Genomic DNA, 19,137 nt, shown 5'->3' on the forward strand with positions numbered 1-19,137 from the left:
AGGCGCTGTGCACGTTCATCTGGCTGCATGAAGTGAGGGAAAGAATCTTTTGTTGTACTATGCTCTGTTTTCTCTTAAGTAGAAGGAAAGCTCTGTGGAGAAAGAAGGCATCACTCAAGTTCTGAGTGTAGTAAGATCTGAGTCACCTTAGAGAGTACAAGGAGGAGCTGAGTAAAAATTAAGCAGGTGAGACACTTTGCAAAGCAGAATACATACACCAATCCTTACCACCCTTTGCAATCAGCCTGCAAAGTAGTATCTCCACCTCACAGATGGGAAAAACAGGTTCAGGAGAGGAAGCAAAGATTGTTCAGCTTCAGTGAGATCCAGGCCATCTGACTTCAGAGACCCTTTCCTTACTGAACAAGCACTTTATACCACATTTAAAGGACTCGTGGAAGAATACCTTTAGAAAACAACCATCCTTTATAAGATTTAAGCCGGGAGTGGTAGTGCAACATTTGATCCCAGCACTTGGGAGGCTAGGGCAGGTGGATCTCTGTGAGACTGAGACCAACCGGGTCTACATAGCAAGTTCCAGGCCATCTGGAGCTACGGGGAGACACTGTCTCAAAAAAGAACAAAAATAAAAGACAAGAAAAGAATTACACAAGATTGTTGTTGTTGCTGTTGAGTGGTACCATAACATTTCTATTTGGATTTACTAGACTTAAGTGGGGAGTGGAGAGAAGAAAAAGTAGAACACATGATGCTAAGAACATATACACATATAGAACTGCTGACTTGCGTAGATCTATTTCTTTGGTCAGTGCAGTGCCTTGTTCAAACTAAGGGCTTTATTTCAAGCACTGGGCCACCTACTCAATTACACTGTGAGGCTGACTTCTGGCTATGATAAAAGCAACCCATTTAAATGCTATCGCAAGTAAGTACATGAGTGAAAAAATTTCCATACTAAACAGTGTGAGGGCTCTCCGATGCATGTTTCTTCTGACATCAACAAGATGAGCCATCAACTCCGAGTTTTGTAAGAAAATGTGTTCTCTCTCAGTTTTTCCCAACAAAATTTAACCAGTATCAGAAAACACTAAATAACTACACGAAGTTGGAAATTTCTCAGATTAAAGTGGAAGGGAAGATTAAGTCTTTAGCTAATGCTTCTTGGGTCACAGGTTTTTCCATTTATTTTCTATAATACATACTTTTTCTGTTTTCCCCAGACACATTCTCGGTTAATGTCATCCTTGCTGAACTTAGAAAATGTCCATTCATTCATCCATTCATCCATCCATTCAAGGGTTATTTAGCAACTGCCTAATATGAGTCAGGCCCTATTTAAGACTGAGGGAGAGAGAGAAAGTGCCTCCAGGGCGCTCCTATCCTAGTGAAAGACTTAGCATTCTTAAGCTCAGCCTCTCACAAAGGCAAAGAGTCAGAAGTGACAGTGTACAGATTTACATGGTTTATAATAGATTCTATTTGTGTGGCTGACATTGTGATTTTTGGTAATGAACCTGTCAGGAAACACAGTTTGTTGTATGCATGTCTGAACATCTGAGGTGTTCCTTCACTTAGGATCCAGTTAGAAAATGTTTTCTTCTGCTAATGTTTTGTTTTGACTAGTGATAGAAAAATGCAGAGATTCCAGTCCAGATGGCATCATGGCTGGACAAGAGGCCTTGAGTGAATGGACAATTACAGACAGAACATAATGCACCTGTCTCCATTCTCAGTAACCATCAAAACAAAACACCCAACCAAACAGACTTGGCTACTGTACTAATATGATAAAACAGGTTGATTACTTTTAAAACATGTTTTAGTGGCTAGATTAAAATGAATAAAATAAAGCATCAATCCCTTTTTGTAATTATCTATTTGGTGAATTAGAACTTCTGAACTCGTGGTGCCAGCATGCAGTTTCGAAATCCAGTTGATCACATTTTTGAATTATTAGTGAAATGTATTAATTTCATAAAATTTCTGAACCAGATATGGTGGTTTCATGTCTGCAATTCCCACAAATTCAGAGGCTGATGATGCGGGAGGATCATTGCAAGTTCAAGGCTAGACTAGGATACACAGTGAGTTCTTGGACACTCTGCTCTATAAAATGAGATCTATCTTTAAAAGAAGAAAAAGAGGAACTGGAGAGTAGCTCAGTGGTTAAGAACACTTGCTGTTCTTTCAGAGGACCCAGGTTCTATTCCCAGCATGCACATGGTGGCTAATAACCATCTGTAACTCCAGTTCCAGGGGATCTGATGCCCCCTTCTGGTCTACAAGGGCTTTGCTTTGCATGAAACAGGCACACTTACATATATGCAGGTAATACTCTCATACATATAAAAATAAAGAAAATATAGTAAAGAAAAAGAAAACAGGGGAAGAAAGAAGAAAGGATGGAAGGAAGGAAGGAAGGAAGGAAGGAAGGAAGGAAGGAACACCAAAGAGGGACTCTGAAGGAAGGAGGAAGGAAAGAAGGAGGAGGAAGGAAGGAAGAAAGGAAGGAGGAAGGAAAGAAGGAGGAGGAAGGAAGGAAGGAGGAAGGAGGAAGGAAGGAGGAAGGAAGGAAGGACAGAAGGATGGAAGGAAGGAAGGAAGAAGGAAGGAAGGAGGGAGGGAGGGAGGGAGGGAGGGAAGGGGAAGTGGAGAGGGAGGGAGGGAGGAAGGAGGAAGGTAGGAAGGAACTGAACTGGTTTAATTAATACGGAACTCGGATGTGAGTTGAAGGAATGAGTACCAAAGATTCTGATTAAGCATTAGTTCTGCATAACAACTTAGGTCCACAAAATCATTGGCCTGCCAAAAGCTAAAGACAGCCATGGCAATCTCTACCATTAAAGTCATAAGCATTACTTCTCATGAATGTCTGAACTGCTCAGAGATAAATTGATCATAATTAAAATAATAATAAAATGCCCTGAATTCATATCCTTTATCTACTTAGAAATATAATTATTCCTTCTTTTAATTAATTATGGTGAAAACACACAAAGTTCATACAGAGCAATGAGTTTCTCACTCAACAACTAAATCAATTTAAATTTCCATTCCTAGAGTATAATCTTAATGTTAAGCTACAATGATGGCAGGTCCAGAAAACAAAATAGCATATTATTATACTGAGATACTGGGTGAAAAAGAGATTTTCTTATTACACACACACACACACACACACACACACACACACACACACACACGTACGTGTGCACATGTATTTTGATACTGAATGTCTTCCTCAATATTTCTCTACCTTAATTTTTTTTTAGACAGGATCCTTTTCTGAACCTGGAGCTGACCATTTGGTCAGACTGGTTGGGCAGCAAAGCCCAGGGATACACCTGTATCTGACGTCCCAGTTCTGTGATTACAGGCATGAGCCACAACACCCAACGTTTTACATGAGTGCCTGGATCTGAAGTCAGGTCTTTATGCTTCCAGAGCAAGGAGTTTATCGACTGCACCATTTCCTCTGCCCCAAGATTCTTATTTTATACCAACATTTCTGTGTGGTGTGGGGTGTGTGTGTGTGTGTGTGTGTGTGTGTGTGTGCGTGTTTCAGAAGTAGGGTTGAGCTGGGGTCAAATATCAGGCCCTGCACATGCTAGAAAAGTGCTCGACTACTGAGCTCTAACCCAGTCTTTGAAAGTAACTTATTTTGTTAGTTTTTATTTGTTTGTTTGTTTGGTTTGGTTTAGTTTCAGTCGTTTTCAGACAGGATCTCCCTGTAGCCCCTGCTCACCTGGAACTCACTATGTAGATTAGGCTGGTCTTGATCTCACAGAGATCCACCTGCCTCTGCCTCCTGAGTATTAGGACTAAAGGAGTGTGCCACCCTGCCTGGCTTGGAAGTAAAGTTTTAAACCACATATCTGTGATGATTATTATTTTAAAAATTAATTTAACCTGTTTAAACATCAGTTTCTCAGATGCTCAAAAACTAAATATCAATGCTTGTTTATAAACACTTTGAATCTAAAAATGATATGCCACTTTACTGTTAATAACGTTGCATTCTTCCTTTGCTATTTCACACAATTACTGTTAGACTATGGATACTTGGAATCTTAGATGATATATCCAGTATCTCCTTATTAATCCTAAGAATAGTGTATACACATCCCAATAATCAGTATTTTCCTTATAAACTAAAAGAGATTTTTTAATTTTAAAGTGCTGAGTAAACTGGGTCTATTATTGAGCATTAGATGGTCATGCAATCTTAAACTAACATTTTCAGGGTTATCTGTGTGGACTCAGCTATACAGTTAGTCAGCAAAGATATTCTTTTTACATATCTTATTTATGTCTATGATAAATACTATAAGCATTCCATTAGCATGAACCCCATGTTTAATGCATAAATCATGGACTCAGCTTCTAATCAGTGATAATAACTGCCTACAACTATCTCCACCACTGTTCATCTCCCCACTCTTCTACCCTTACTAACAAAGAAAGGCCCAGTAAAATCTAAGGGTTCATGTGGTTACAGGAAAGAAAGTGCATTATTTATAAGGATGCAGAGGCTAGAAAGTTCGACTGTGCAGCTTACCCCCGCAGTACTAGGCTCAAAGCTATTGACAATAGGAATCTTGCCAGTGCATTAGAAGATGAGATGGAAGGGGTCCCTGCCAAATAAAATAGCTAAGTAATAACAAATGTTAAAAAGGAAGAGCCTCGAGGGTTGGAGGGAGGCCTGAGATCTCGGCCCAGACACAGTTCAAAAGCTCACCGAGCTCTGTGTCAAAGTGCACAGAAGAGCTGCAATCCTAATTAATATTGTGTGCCTTATCTTTTCTGAGTACCCGCTTTTTAAATTAGAGTCATACATTCTTTTTAAAATGTTACTGTAGTATCTGTAGGCAGACTGGAAATTACAGCTAGTGTAAAAGAAGCATGATGCTCAGTATGACATTCAAGGGCACGAATACATAATTTTCATATTGCAGCCTGTTTAGAAATCCATATTACTGCTGTAATGACCCAGAAAACATTTGATTTTTCCTTCTTGGATTTTTAAATAAAGGTATTCAGGCAGAGTAAGTAACAGTTTCTCATTCTTCACATGCTCAAACTGATATATTGCTACAGACAGGTACCTGTCATGGCTTTAAGTAGATTTTGAGATAGTGCCATTTAGACTTCATTTTCTGTTCCATCATTGTCAGTCACTTGGAATTTACGCCACAACACAAAAAAAGGCAACACGCTTCAACTATTAACCACAGCAGAAGTTAAAAATTATATCTTTCTCAGAAAAAATAAAAACACTCTAAAAACTGACAAAATAAGTCACTCTAAACACACATAAATAAAAACTTACTATATGAATTCTTAAAACAAAATAACCTTATATATCAGCCTGAAAAATGATCAGTCTCAAAAATGATCTGAAAGTTCCCATCCAAACCAGAGAGGACATAGTGGAGGCTACACATGTATTACTAATTATGTTTATTTTTTCCCTTCGAGGAACTTGAGATTCCTACTGCAAGCTTGTTTTATCTACCACAGAATGCTCATTATTATCATCCCATCCCAAATGTGTAGGGTTGGGAAAGAGGAAGAGACTCAAGGTATTCCTTCTAAATGACTCTAGAACCAAAGAAATGTAAATTGGTGCCCACAACTTTCTAGTTTGGAAACATATAAAAGGAATTTATGATAGCAAATTCATACATCTACTTCTGTACTTGGCTTAGAAACCTTGATTCATAGAGCTAATTTGGTCCAAGTAATCATTTCACAGGTGGGAGGCAGCATTTTTTTAAAGCAACACAGCATTTTATGGCCTCTGTATACAGAGGTCGCAAAAGAAGCTCTCTAAAGTTTTCTCATTCACCTTATGCCTTATGCCTATGTGGGAAAAAGAACACAGAAAGGCAAGACTGAGCACTGATTCTGCCCGGCTTGTTGCACAGCTTTGACAAATACTAAATTGCAAATCTTGCTATTCTCTTCAACTGAGTAATAGTACTAGTCATATCTAAAGCCATATTAAAGTGCTAGACACTTAGTAGGTGCTTAGTAAAAGTTATCTTTGCTATTTTGGTAGTATTTATTTTAATGAGAACAAAATGTAAATGACCTTACTGTCAGGATTGTGGCAAATCCCTTACTCCCAAGCAAGTTAATTCTTCAGCACCACAGAGAGGAACAGCAACCAGCTCATAAATACATTCTCAACTACAACAATTCGTGATAACCCCACAGGGAAGGCAGATTCCTACAGGTCATTATGAAAACAAGTATGCATCCTCCAATGAAGAACGTTTCCACATTTAAAAATGAAAATAAATAGATATGCAGAGTGCAATGCTTCTGAGAAAACAAGTTCCCAGTCAGATAAGTGAATAAGTGAATTTTAAGAAAATCAGGGATGAATTAACAAAAAGGCAAATTTTGGCTTTTAGTTTTTTTACAATCATTAGCTTTAGCAGATTAGTTCCTTTCCCTATTTCATTTACCACACTGCATCACTCCATCATAATCATGTACACATGATAAAGTTCACCACTCTTTTCTTTTGAGTCAATTCAATCATCATTAGAATTTTTTTCTACAAGAAGTCTTAATGTTTAGTGAAAATAAAACTAAGAAATCATAACCTTTCCATATATCTTTTCACATAGCCTAAATAAAACACCTTTGGGATATGTCTGTGGAAGTCCATCACTGTATCCAGAGAGAGTCTTGGACAATTGATAGCAATTCAATTTATGATGCCGCGATTTGCTTCTGTAAAAGCTTCTGGCGAAATTTCTAAATTCTCAAACTGCTCAAGACATTCCTTAATGTGAATTAATTTCTATCACTTCTTAATCCTCATTAACATTTTGCTTTTAATGGAAAATTATGGAATCTCCTCTTAAGTAAATTTTAGGATGCTGATTTCTTAATGCAAGAGTAATTTTACTGAACTGAGATTTGCATACAAAGCAAAACACTCAACTACAATTTTTTTGGTCTTTTGAGACAGGGTCTCCCTGTAGCCTTAGCAGACTTAGAGCTCACTAAGTAGACCAGGCTCAGGCTAGCCTCAGTCTCACAGAGATCCACCTGCCTCTGTTTCCCAAGTGCTGGGATTAAAGGCATGTGCCACCACAACTAGCTTAATTTTTTTTAAAGACATATATATATATATATATATATATATATATTTCTCTATATTTCTTTTCAAATGACACATTGCAAATGATTTTTCTTTCTTCTTTTTTTCTAAAATTTGACATAAAAAAATTCGCCTCATCCATATTCTGCTCTGTGTCGTGACTGGGTGTCATTATACCCAATGGGTACAGTTAACCACTGCTGGCCTTTCACAGCAAACTGCTTCAGTCAAGGACTGCTCCATCTCCACTTTCCCACCAGCCTCTTCCAGAACTCAGGAAACGTGCACACTGCCTTAGCATCATGGTGGACCACAGAAGTAACTTAACTATAAACAGCATAATTTATTTACAAAGAGACAAAGTTTCAGAGATATAGGGATTAAGAGCAGAAATAAAGACATCGGATTCAATCCTAAACTCGGTACTCACTTGCTTTGGTCTCAGCTGTGACTCAGCCTCTTCTTACCTTACTTTCTGAACACTTAACATTATCTAACTGCTTTAAATTTGTTAAACAAAGGCTGATTAAATTTTTGATTATTTCAAAGAAATGATCTGGCTGTGAGCACGTGAGCTCAAATTTATGAACAATTTCAACCTAAACACCAAATCTCCTACATATGAGCATGTTATGGAGATGAGGCCAGCTTGGGCCACAACCCACATGAGCCTGTGTAATTGGTTTCTCAGATTTTGCTGACCTCTGGCAGACTGAGAGATGAAGTGAAAAACACTGTTCCAGCAGCTCCTTGGTGATTAGCTGAACTCGGAACGCAAAGCTCCTTCTTTAAAGAAGTGAATTAGCATCTCAGCAGGGCTTATGCTGGAAGCAGTGAAACGAGGGGAGTGGGGGGGGATGATTTAAAGTGGGAGGCGCCAGCTCCAGACCAACGCCTGAGCCTTTCAGGCTTTTAGGTTTAAATGGTGATGTCCCTGACTGACACTGTTAAAGTTGTAATTAAGTGTTAGCTCATATTTCAGCCACACCTGCTGCACTTTCTATATTATGGTGCTTTTTATCTAGCAGTTGGAACAACTTTTTCAATACCCGATTACTCTAGAAAACCAAAACAGACGAGAAAACCAAAAAAAAAAAAAAAAAAAAAAAAAAAAAAAAAAGTCAATTCTGCAAAATTTCTGTTATCTGTTATCATCGATTTAAAAAAGAGAAGATGGATTATAAACCAACCACAGAAAGGCAAGTACTACATAGGCTCACTTATATACAAAGAGGAAAAAATCATTGATCTCAGAGGAGTTGAGAACAGAATGGTGGTTACTAGAGGCTGTAGAAAGTAGCAAGGAGGGGTGGAGAGAGGGTGGCCAGTCAGTGAATTTTAATCAATCACAGTAGCAAGACATTATGGTAAAATATGGTACAGTAATCAACTACAGAGAACAATAAAACACTGTACATATTAAAAATCTGGAAAGATTTTGGAATTTTTTACAATGAATTGGAAAAAGTTTGAGGCACTATTTTAACAAGATGAATCCTGTGTTGTGTGCATACAGGAATGCCTCACATTGCCCATTACTATGCATAGCTCTTATGATCCTATGTATCAGTAAAAAATCATTTTAAATAGACGGGTGTGGTGGCGCACACTTTTAATACCAGCACTTAGGAGGCAGTGGCAGGAGGATCTCTGTGGCATGGAGGCTGGCCTGATTTACTTAGTGAATCCCAGGCCAGCTGGGGTTACAGGGAGACCCTGTCTCAGGAAAATAGAAAATAAATTATAATAAATACCGACCAAAACACATCCTTGAGAATTAGTACAATGACCTCCAAGGTAACAATAAAGAGACTTCTAAAAATGAGATTGTAATTTAGCTTTCTAGCTCCAATTTTCCTCAGAGTAGTCACCCTACTGTGGAGTTTTAATTAAACAGTGTTTAAAAAAAAATCTATTTTAATCTCGCTTTCAATTCTCTCCTCGTGATAGCTGTCTCCTGACTCTTTGGAGGCTATTGGTTCATTGGTAGTGGATGACTGTTTTATACTGACTGGTAGTACTTTCCCCTTCTCTTGATGCTGATCTCTCTTCTGTTAATGAACCTACTGTGGGGTCCCCAGGGCTTTGCCCATCTGCTCTCACTTCACCCCAGCACACTGGAGGGTGGATCTGTGCCCAGCCCCCACTCAGGGGCCCTCATCATATTCCTAGACGTTTGAGAGGTAAGCATGATGTGATTACAGCCAATCAGATGCATTCCTAAAATTTTCTGCATGGATAAGGGGTAGACTTCCTTCCCTTTTAAGACTGTAAAGCCACAGGGACATGCGCATTTATGCTTAGAGCTGCCAGAAACTGTGTTCCTGTAAAGCAGAGAAACCCCTAGAGAATGAAACTCACCTTTGTAGTGAAGAAAGCATAAAGCCTGAGGACCAGCTGATTACTCTGGTTGAACCCGTGCACTCTTCATATTTATGATCTTGCGATAAGAATTTCTGCCACTTGCTATTGGGAAACTCCTACACTAAAGTTTCACCCATATTTCTAAGTTTGCTGGTGCATTTGTTTTTTTTCAGTATTTCCTCCAGCTTTTTTGACTTTTAACTTTTAGAAGTCTTTAAAGGTCTTATTTCCCATGTTCTACTTCTTAGATCCCTAGATTTTAAAAACGGAAAAATCCAACAGGAACGCCACCAACTTCAGCTTATAGAGACGTCGCAGCCTAGCTCTGCTCCCCGGACACTTCTCTGGCTCTGTCCTCTTAACTCCACTTTACTGTTTAGACATTTAAAAAAATGTTTACATAAAAGTACATTCTACTGCTCCATGATTCATGATTAAAAGCCCCACAGTTTTATCATTTCTCTTAAAATAAAAATGGTAGAGTAGTCATATTCAATAGCTGGTAAGGATAGAGGGAGGGATTGAGAGAGGCCAGAGTATAAGACACAACACAGGAGTAAGTTCCAGTGTTCACATCACATAAGGTGACCGTAGTTCACAGTAATGTATATTTCTTGAAAAATAAGAAGAGTGGGGTTGGAACGGCCCACACTTAAAAAGAGCAAATGGCTACCACCATACAGGGGATGGAAGCAGGAGACTGTGCTCTGTCAATGCACATGTGATAATGAAAGAGTGAACTTTCAAAAACAGCAAAAAAGATATCTTTTCCTCTCCCAGCTGATATCCAAAGTAAGATTTTTATCAAGAAATGGAAGCATATATTCCAGTAAAAGACCCCCAAAATAATGAAATGTAGAGAAGCAATTGCTCCGTATTTGATAAACTGCTGTTGCCAAATGTAGTTATCATATAAACTATTTCCAAGACTTTGAAAGCATGCAATGAATTATCACTTGGCCTAGAACAGTCTGCCCAGCACTGAATTACCAGAGTAAGATTTGAGCATTCAGTGGGAATCAGATTTCCCTTAACACAATGCCTCTAAGATGATGCCCATCTCTGTAAACAGCGTGTTAATGAAATAGACCCACATCAGTACCAAACAAAATAACCAAACCTTTCAAATGGCTTTAGCTCAACAGTTTCTCCCCGGTTTTATAGCACAAAGGCCTTGAACTGCACTCCAACTAAGAATGTTCTTCTGTCTAGTTCATCACTTGGTTGATTGTGGAAAGTGCATTTTCTCATAAAAGTTGGCTTAAGGCTAACTAGGATAAATGTGATTATTTTCCTGAGCCTTTATAACACTTCTATTTTTATGCTTTTCTTTTTAAAGAAGGTCTTCCCTCAAGCTAGGTTTGTGGCTCTCTGAACACTTTTCATTAAAAAACCTTCATCTGAAATCAGAAGACTAAGATTTAATTTCTGCCGTATTAATGACTTAGTCTTTGAATTTAGACAAGTCACAGTTTTTTGAGTGACAAGCCCCATGTACATATAGATAACATGTGCGGGTGTACACATACAATTTCTTGGTTCAACAGAATAATTTGTGCAAGGTTAACTTCACCCAGATGGAAAAGGTTAATATTACTTAAAAATGTGCAGGTTATCTTTTCTAGCAGTGGAATGCAATGGGAGGCACTGAATGACTCAGACATGTTAAGACAAAACTGAAGAATAATACTACACTGACAGGCAGTCCTATCAGAAAAAAAAAAGAAGATATAGCAACTGACAAATAAGTAAACTGAACATGAAGACAATAATTTGTCTGCACACATGTATGGTGATCACATACGAGCCTCAACTCTTATTCCAAGTCAGTGCATTGTGCTAAAAATCAGTAATTAATATTTAAAAAAATCAATAACTAAGCAATCAGAAAGAATGAACCAATACCAAACAGCCAATTTCCATTCTAAATTATTATTTTATTGCTGTATGACCCATAGTAATTTGTAATTGTCCACAGTGGGCAGAGCCACCACACCCTTGAAAATGCCATGTTTGTAGAAACCTAAGCACAATTTGCATTCAACTAAAAGCAGCTTTCCAGTGCATCAGGATAAGATTCCAGTTTAACACCATAGAGATCTGAAATTGAAATACCATTTATCCAGCTGAGAATCAGTTGGCAAAGTTTCCTCCGCCATTTTTAAATTTTTCTTATTTATTTATTTTACTTATTATTTTATGAGTGTGTTGTCTGCATGTATGTAAGCACACCCACATCGTGCCGTGCCCACAGAGGTCAGAAGAGGGCGTTGGAGTCTCTGGAACTGGAGTTACAGATGATTGTCAGCCTCCATATGGGTGTTGGGCATTGAACCCAGGTTCTCTGCTAGAGCAGCCAGTGCTCTTAACCACTGAGCCATCTCTCCAGCCCCTCCTCTGTCCTTAAATTGGGTATACTAGCTACAGCTGGGATAGGAATGTAAGAATCATAGCTCTAAATGTCCCAACAGGCCAGCCACACCTGGTCCAATCTAATCAATACATCACTGCACTAGTCTCAAGTGTGAAAGCTGTATCTCATTATGACAGAATGGCTGCTATGTACAAAAGACATTTGTCCTCCTTCAGAGCTAGTTCATTAGGTGACAAATCCAAGACTGAATTGTTCGTTTCATTCAGAGATTTCAAAGAGGATTTCCTGGATATGTTCTTTTAAAATGCAGCCTTTGCTGGGAATAATAATATGTCGAAATGACAGGGATTTCCTGGCAAAGAACTTTTGGCATCATCATTGAGGCTGAAAATCACGAACTCATTTCCTTCTCCCACAAAAAGGGTAAAATTTTCTATGTTCAAATAAAACATAAGGACTCCTTGCTTCTCTTCCTTTCTTTGATGCCACATCTATTTTCCACATTCCTGCCCACCTCCAGGTATGTGGGTGACCACCTGTGAGAAAAGCTGTGAGCAACCATTTCCATTTCCTTTCTCACACTATGCTTCTGAAAGCGTGTTGAAAAGATCAAACACACAGAATGGGAGCGTTAAGGAGTTACATACATTGCCCAAGATCACACAGTAATTCACAGAGACATATTAGGACTCATGAGCCGAAGTCCATGAAAAGTGCATCCTTTCCATTTTGTCTGCCTGTCATTCTTTGATGAACATCATTAAGATCATACAAACTTAGCTAGTTTAAGCAACTCAATTTACCTTCCTCTATCACACACAGTCTCAATGCACTTTATGTTAAAGGCTGCTTTCCAGTCCATTGGCAGAATTCCATTCCTTTAAGCATTAAAGGCCTTCACTTTGAGGTGACAAACTCCTAGGCAGGGTAGTACACTGTTTGGGTTTGAATCCTGCTTATGAGACTTTGGACAATATTTATAAAGTGAACTAAAGTTTTAGGAGAGCCATGAGCCATTATCTATGTAAACACTTGGTGCATAAACTGGCAAAAATATGGGCTAATAATAAGTTGGAATGTCTCTGTCATTTTTATTACTTGAAACATATTATTATTCAACACTAGTTTTCAGAAACATATTTATTTTCTTTCCTATTCCTTTTCATCAGACTTCTCTTTATTGTTTTTTCATTGATGTATTAACTTGGAATGGACAGAGCTAAATTTGTAAAGTAGTTGTTATAAAAAACGGCACTTTTTATAGCATTTAAGAGAATTGTTTGCAAAATGGGGTCAGTGGCAGCTGGCACTTCTGAGAGAAGTCATTAAGATTGTTCTAAACAATCCACTTATGTTTTTGCTGATTCTGTAAAAGAAGGAAACAGATACTCTTACTGTCTGTTTAGTAAGGTTCAAGTTCTCCTTCTAAAATCCATCAGTATATGTAATAAGACATTTACTGAACATTTACTCACAGCACTTTTAGTCAGACACACTTTATCTGCAGAAAATACAATAAGATATAAATAAGGAAGCTCTTTATCATAATGTTACTCTAAATTGTCTCATGAAAGCTCAAAGCAGACAAAATTCTAGCATAGACATAGGGAAGTAGTTAAGAAACTTCAACCCAACCTAAGGAAATTTGGCAACTGGTGGCTTCTGAGAGGGACAGAAATATTCTCTTTCAAGGATGGGACTCTTGGTGGGGTAACTGGGCTCCAGTGTATGGACCCATACTGAAGGACATTTGGTAACATAAATTTGACTCTATAAGCTTTATTATGTATTAATAGAGTATATTAAATTAAATAGGGCATTAAGGGAAGGTGTGGATAGGGGAGGTGATCTAAATACCATCAAATTATATTATATAAAAATTGCTAGAATTCAATAAAATAAAATAAATTGTTAAATTGCCTCATATGGGGAAGGAAAAAATTGAATTTTTTACCCATATTTTTAAAATTCAATGAAAAAAGTGAGAAAATTGGTAAGCGGTGAAAAAGAAAAATAAATCCCTAAAATCCTAAAAACTTCTAGTCAAGAATTATTTCTTAATTATTGTAGCATTTTTGAAAATTATTTATTTAATAACCACATGATTAGAAGAAACATTTCATTACAACAGCACTGACATATTCAATAACAATTTCCAGAGCAAAGATGCATCTCTTTCAAAATTGGCTGTAAAATTTTAGGTTCACTGTTGAATTAATACAGTTACACAATATTGTACTCAATATAAACCCTGTAAGACATAAAATTGACTGAGGTTTGTTTCCCTGTAAGATTGAATGAGGTTTTAACCTTAAGAAAGATCTTCATTTCTTTTTAAAATACAATGTTTCATACAGAAAAACTCATTTTTAATGCTACTAAGACTTAGATGTTCGCACATGCATCTCTAATCTCTATATATCTGACTATTACTAGTCACAATTGGCTACTTTCTGAAATCCTTGGCACCTGAGCATGGATATAAGGTCATCAGGTAGATTTCAGTGGTAATGTTTTTCACCTCTACTAAATAACATGAAGCAAATTTTTATGCTTCCTCCTCAAATAGAACTCATTTTTTTATTGATTGATTTTTTTGTGTTTGAATTTCATACAGAAGATCACAAATAATCATATTCATCTGCATATCCACATCCCAAATGGCACCCTCCTATATCTCCCCCCGTCACTGTAGAGGGTTTTTTATAATATTTATTATTTTTATTTTATGTGTATGAATGTTATTCCTGCATGTAAGTAAGTGCACCCGTGTCATGCAATGACCGCGAGGACAGAAGAGGCTGTCAGATCCCCTGGAACTGAAGTTAAGGACAGTTGTTAGCTGCCATGTGGGTGCTTGGATTTGAACCTGGGTCTTCTGCAAGAACAACCAGTGTTCTTAACCGCTGAGCCATCTCTCCAGCCCCTATTGTAGAGTTTTAAAGACTGTTTTTTCTAGAAGTATTGGAGTAAAGTTTACCTGGTGTGTGCAAGATTTAGGTTAGATTTTCTCTATTGGAAAAATAAAACCCAAAACATATATTTATAACAGGTGCAGGAAAAGTGCTTGTGATGAATTGATTAGATGAGAGACTTTGGATAAGCAGAAAGCCAGAAGACAAACAGTGACGAGAAGAAAACATATTCAAATGCCAGCATTATTATTCCCCATAACTAGGTAGACAGCTTTACTCTCCCCCTTCTCTTCCTCCCCTCTTTTTTTTTTTTTTTCTAGTGCGTTGTGAGTTAAAGAAGAGAGAAGAACTTTGGGTCTGGGATAGTCAAGGAAGCCTTCTGGAGTAGACAATTCTGGTGTCAGATAGATTTGGCATCCCAGGCAGGGTTCTGAGCAGAGGCAAGAATACAAACAAATACAGCATGGGAAGACAATTAAGTAGTAGTGTTTATCACGTAAGCATGAGGACTTGAGTTCTAGTCCCAGAACCCATGTTTAAAAAAAATTGGGCAGGGGGTGCACTTGTAAACCGAGTGCTATGGATAGGGAGACAATGTATCCCTAGTGACCATTGAATTTCATGCCAATGAACAATCCTGTCTCAAAAACTGAGGACAGGTCCTATGAACAAAATTCAAGGTTGTCATCTGGTCTTCACATGTACCCGCACACACAAATATATGCACCGCTAGACATACATGCACCTGCACATACACAAACATGAACATAGCTGCAGCCCACATTAACAGTCTTTCCCTAGAAGGCCGTCTATGTGCATCTCAAGAATTGAAAGGGAAATAGGTTGCCTTTTCTTTTTGATACTCACCCCAAAAGAACATGGATTTGTTCTAACACACAAAATGTTTGCTGAAGTCACACTACTTCAGGAAGGCTTTTTGGAATTTAGTTATTTAGAAAATATCAGCGTCAAGAGTTCAAATAAAGAAGGTCACACAGGCATGATTGCATTACAAAAGCACAGTTCATTTTTTACATGTAGGAATTTACCAGTGTCACCCTTCCAGCTGAAATGAAGTCGAAAGAAGCCTATATTCTTCAAGCCTGATTATTTCTGACCTATCTGACCTTTTCCTCTGTCTTTGACTTTTTAAATCTATTTGAATTGTTAAGTCTAATTTATTTTTACTGCTGAGTCTTCCAGTTTCCCCTTTGGCCTTCACTAAGTAGAGAGATATTTCTCCCAGCTCTTCTGTAGCAGAAACCACCACTCCCTGAAATGAGTCTTGAGACTCACATCACACGTACTCTTCTAACCATGCCCAGGCCTAGAAGCCTGCACTACTGGTTTATATTTTCAAATTATAGGTTATATTTTCATGTGATTAATTAAAAATGCATTCATTGGGCTGAAGAGATGGCTCAGCAGTTAAAAGAACTGACTGCTCTTGCAGAGGTCCTGGGTTCAGTTCCCAGCACCCACATGGTAGCTAAGAACCATCCATAACTCCAGTTCCAGGGGATCTGGTGCCCTCTTCTGATCTCCACAGGCATTGTAGGACACAGGTGCACTTACATGCAGGCAATACACTCATATGCATAAAATAAAAATAATAAACAAAATATTTTAAAATGCATCCATTAATTACTTCAATATTACTAAGAACATGCCGAGAGCAGGGAGTGATGTGTGAAAATGACAACAGAAACACTTTAACCTAACGGTACACAAAACCTTACTTAGTCTTAAATCATTACTAAATACCAGGAATTAACTCTGTTGAGCATTAAGAAAGCAGAGTCAGATTTCAAAATTGTTTCTCTCTTGATAGTACTGCAGTGAACAGAAATATAAACTAAGCAATTCATTTTAGTTCCCTAAAACTCTGGAAAACCTAAAGAAGTATTTTTTCTATTGCATAACTGCTCAAATGTGCTTAAAGGACAGCATCCACCACCCCATTAATGATACCATGAAGGGCTCCAGTTACAAGAGTTTCAATGACTTTATTCTAATGATAAAGGGGAGAAATTATTTTCAGAAGAAAAATGCCCAAAGAAAACCCAGTATTTCCTGTATATAATAGTTTTTGTTTTTAAAAAAATAAAGCAATGCTCAGTATGATTCCGCAGTGTTAGCTATATAAAAAACCCATGTAATTGTAGTAATAGTTCTATAAGTAGAACCCAGTACCAATATTTTCTAGTAGGGATTATCATTTGAGTATGTAAGGAGGGCCTTAGAACACAGCAGAAGACAATGTAGCTCCTGTTAGTCTTTCACTTCCCACTTGATCTTCTTAGATGGCTGCCATCAAGCTTGTTAAATTATGCTTTGTATAGTTATAATACTAACTTTCATGCAATAACAGATTTTTGTTTTGTTTTGGGTGCTGGGGATTAAAGCCGGAGATTCATCCAGGCTAAGCATTTGCTCAACTACTGTGCTGTACTCTCAGAAAATAAAAGATGCTTTATGCCACATAAGTTCAGTTCTGCCTCTACAAACCTGTTGGAAAAGCTTTGCTCTCAAATGTCGTCTACATAAACAGATCAACAAAACAAGGTAAGTTACAAAACGTGTCGTGTTTCCTCTGGTTTTCTATGATGCTGATAAGCACATAAAATATTGTCTTTTAAATACACTGTCAAGGTTGGTAGAACACAGGGAACATGTATTTATTGAAGAGTTCATCAAAGAGAGAGGTTCTAAATAAAGAGCTAAAATAAGGAGAAAAATGAGTCTAAGTCTTATTGTCAAGATCCAATATGCTTCCCTGATTTATATCAAAATTTATTACTACTCTTTAATAAGTATCAGAACTATTTTTACTAATCCTTGTTAATTTCGCTACGTTCCCTTGGTATCACACAAAGCGCCAATCAATCTGACAGTGAACGAAGTCCAAAGCACAGAGCACATTTCACATTAAACAGATGAAAATGAATCTGAGCTCTTGCCTGGGGAGTTGCTTTCAAACATTTTTATAATTAGTCACTTGCTATCAAACTTGAATTAAGGGCATCTATATATAGTTCCTCACTCTGTCATGGCAGACTGTAATATGAGAATGAGGAAATCTGGAATACAAGCCCCAAACAGCTGGGTATAATGTCTTTGGCAGTTGCTGAAGATATCAAGACAAGCTGGAAAAAACTACCACAAACTAGCACTTAGACGCTCTGCAATTATTTTTCAACATTCAAAGATATTAGACTTTTCTGAAACTAACACACATGTGGTGTCATGTAATACTCTTTACTGTTTTTGGCAGGAAGGACGCATCTAGTTTATCTGAAGCATAGTAAGAGGCCGTTTCTATTCCAAACAGAAATATGGTCTTGCCCCAGATTCAATACACTACATCTCAGTAGAAGCCGAGCATATATGTGAACATGCTCACTGGAGGAAGATATTACCTGAGCTAAAACCTGGTGAACAGAGGTATTTAAATATACTTACATGAAGAAGTATTGGCTCCTTCTGTTGATACTGATATTCTAATGGGAGACTCTATAAAACACAAAAGTGGAATGAAGCTTTATTGAATCATGCTACTTAAAATTAGGAACTTGTCTGGCTAGGGAATCACCTTAGAAAATGTGTGTTAGATGCAGCAAGACAGCAAAGCTGAGGCATTTCCAAGACAGCCGGAAACACACCATTCGAAGATCACAAAGACCTATCTCTGCTATTTACGGCCAAGACTTGAAAGAGAGGGAAATGGAGAGAGTCCATCTACAAAGGTAACCTGCATGCTAATTATGACATGAACTCCAGAGAAATGTTATTCTGAGCAAGTCCACACTACTGGTGAGATAGTCAATTCTTTCTTGACTATCTTTCAAGGCTTGAAGCTAAAGAGAAAACCAACCATGCACAGATAGGATGACCAACTTTCACGCATGCAATTAAAAAACAATGAAAATATTTTCAAGCAATTTGTATCTGTGTAAACATCCTAACCAAACACAGTGCTAAACTAATTTCGTGCAAAGCTGTCTGGAACAGTTAGTAGGGTGAAATGGAAGCATGCTCAATAAACAAATTTTTAAAAAGTTGAAGACGTATGGAGCAAAATTTGCTCAGGTAGCAAAGATCAAGTAAGGAAAACTAGTACTTAAGTACTGACAAATCATAAAATATGGAGGGAAAATGGGGGACCTAAGGGTTTTCACTCCTAGGAACTCAAAAGAACGTAGTATTAAAGAAAAATTGAAATTCAACAGCCAGAATGTTATATTCAAGTCATATATCAGAAAATAATAAAATCAATCTAAATTCCCTAGAGAAGCACCATATGAATTTAAAAGCTCGGCTTCCTAACACACCTACTGGAGTCAGATAATGAAATCCTTACACTACAGCATCTGCATGGAGAAATTCACATACCTCTTTTTTTCCTT

General features: G+C 37.6%; 1 protein-coding gene across 5 annotated transcripts in view; it reads right to left on the bottom strand.

The window, feature by feature from the left end:
- Nrg1 (neuregulin 1) overlaps positions 1–19,137 on the bottom strand; it is a 206,820-nt gene that overhangs the window by 125,736 nt on the left and 61,947 nt on the right. For all 5 annotated transcript variants that reach the window (XM_029569261.1, XM_029569254.1, XM_029569252.1 and 2 more), the window contains exon 5: positions 18,194–18,244. In XM_029569261.1, coding sequence (XP_029425121.1) covers positions 18,194–18,244 — 51 coding nt within the window. The remainder of the gene's footprint in view (positions 1–18,193; positions 18,245–19,137) is intronic.

The sequence above is a fragment of the Nannospalax galili genome, unplaced genomic scaffold (genome assembly GCF_000622305.1).
Source record: "Nannospalax galili isolate Female #2095 unplaced genomic scaffold, S.galili_v1.0 scaffold680, whole genome shotgun sequence".
Classification (NCBI taxonomy): domain Eukaryota; kingdom Metazoa; phylum Chordata; class Mammalia; order Rodentia; family Spalacidae; genus Nannospalax; species Nannospalax galili.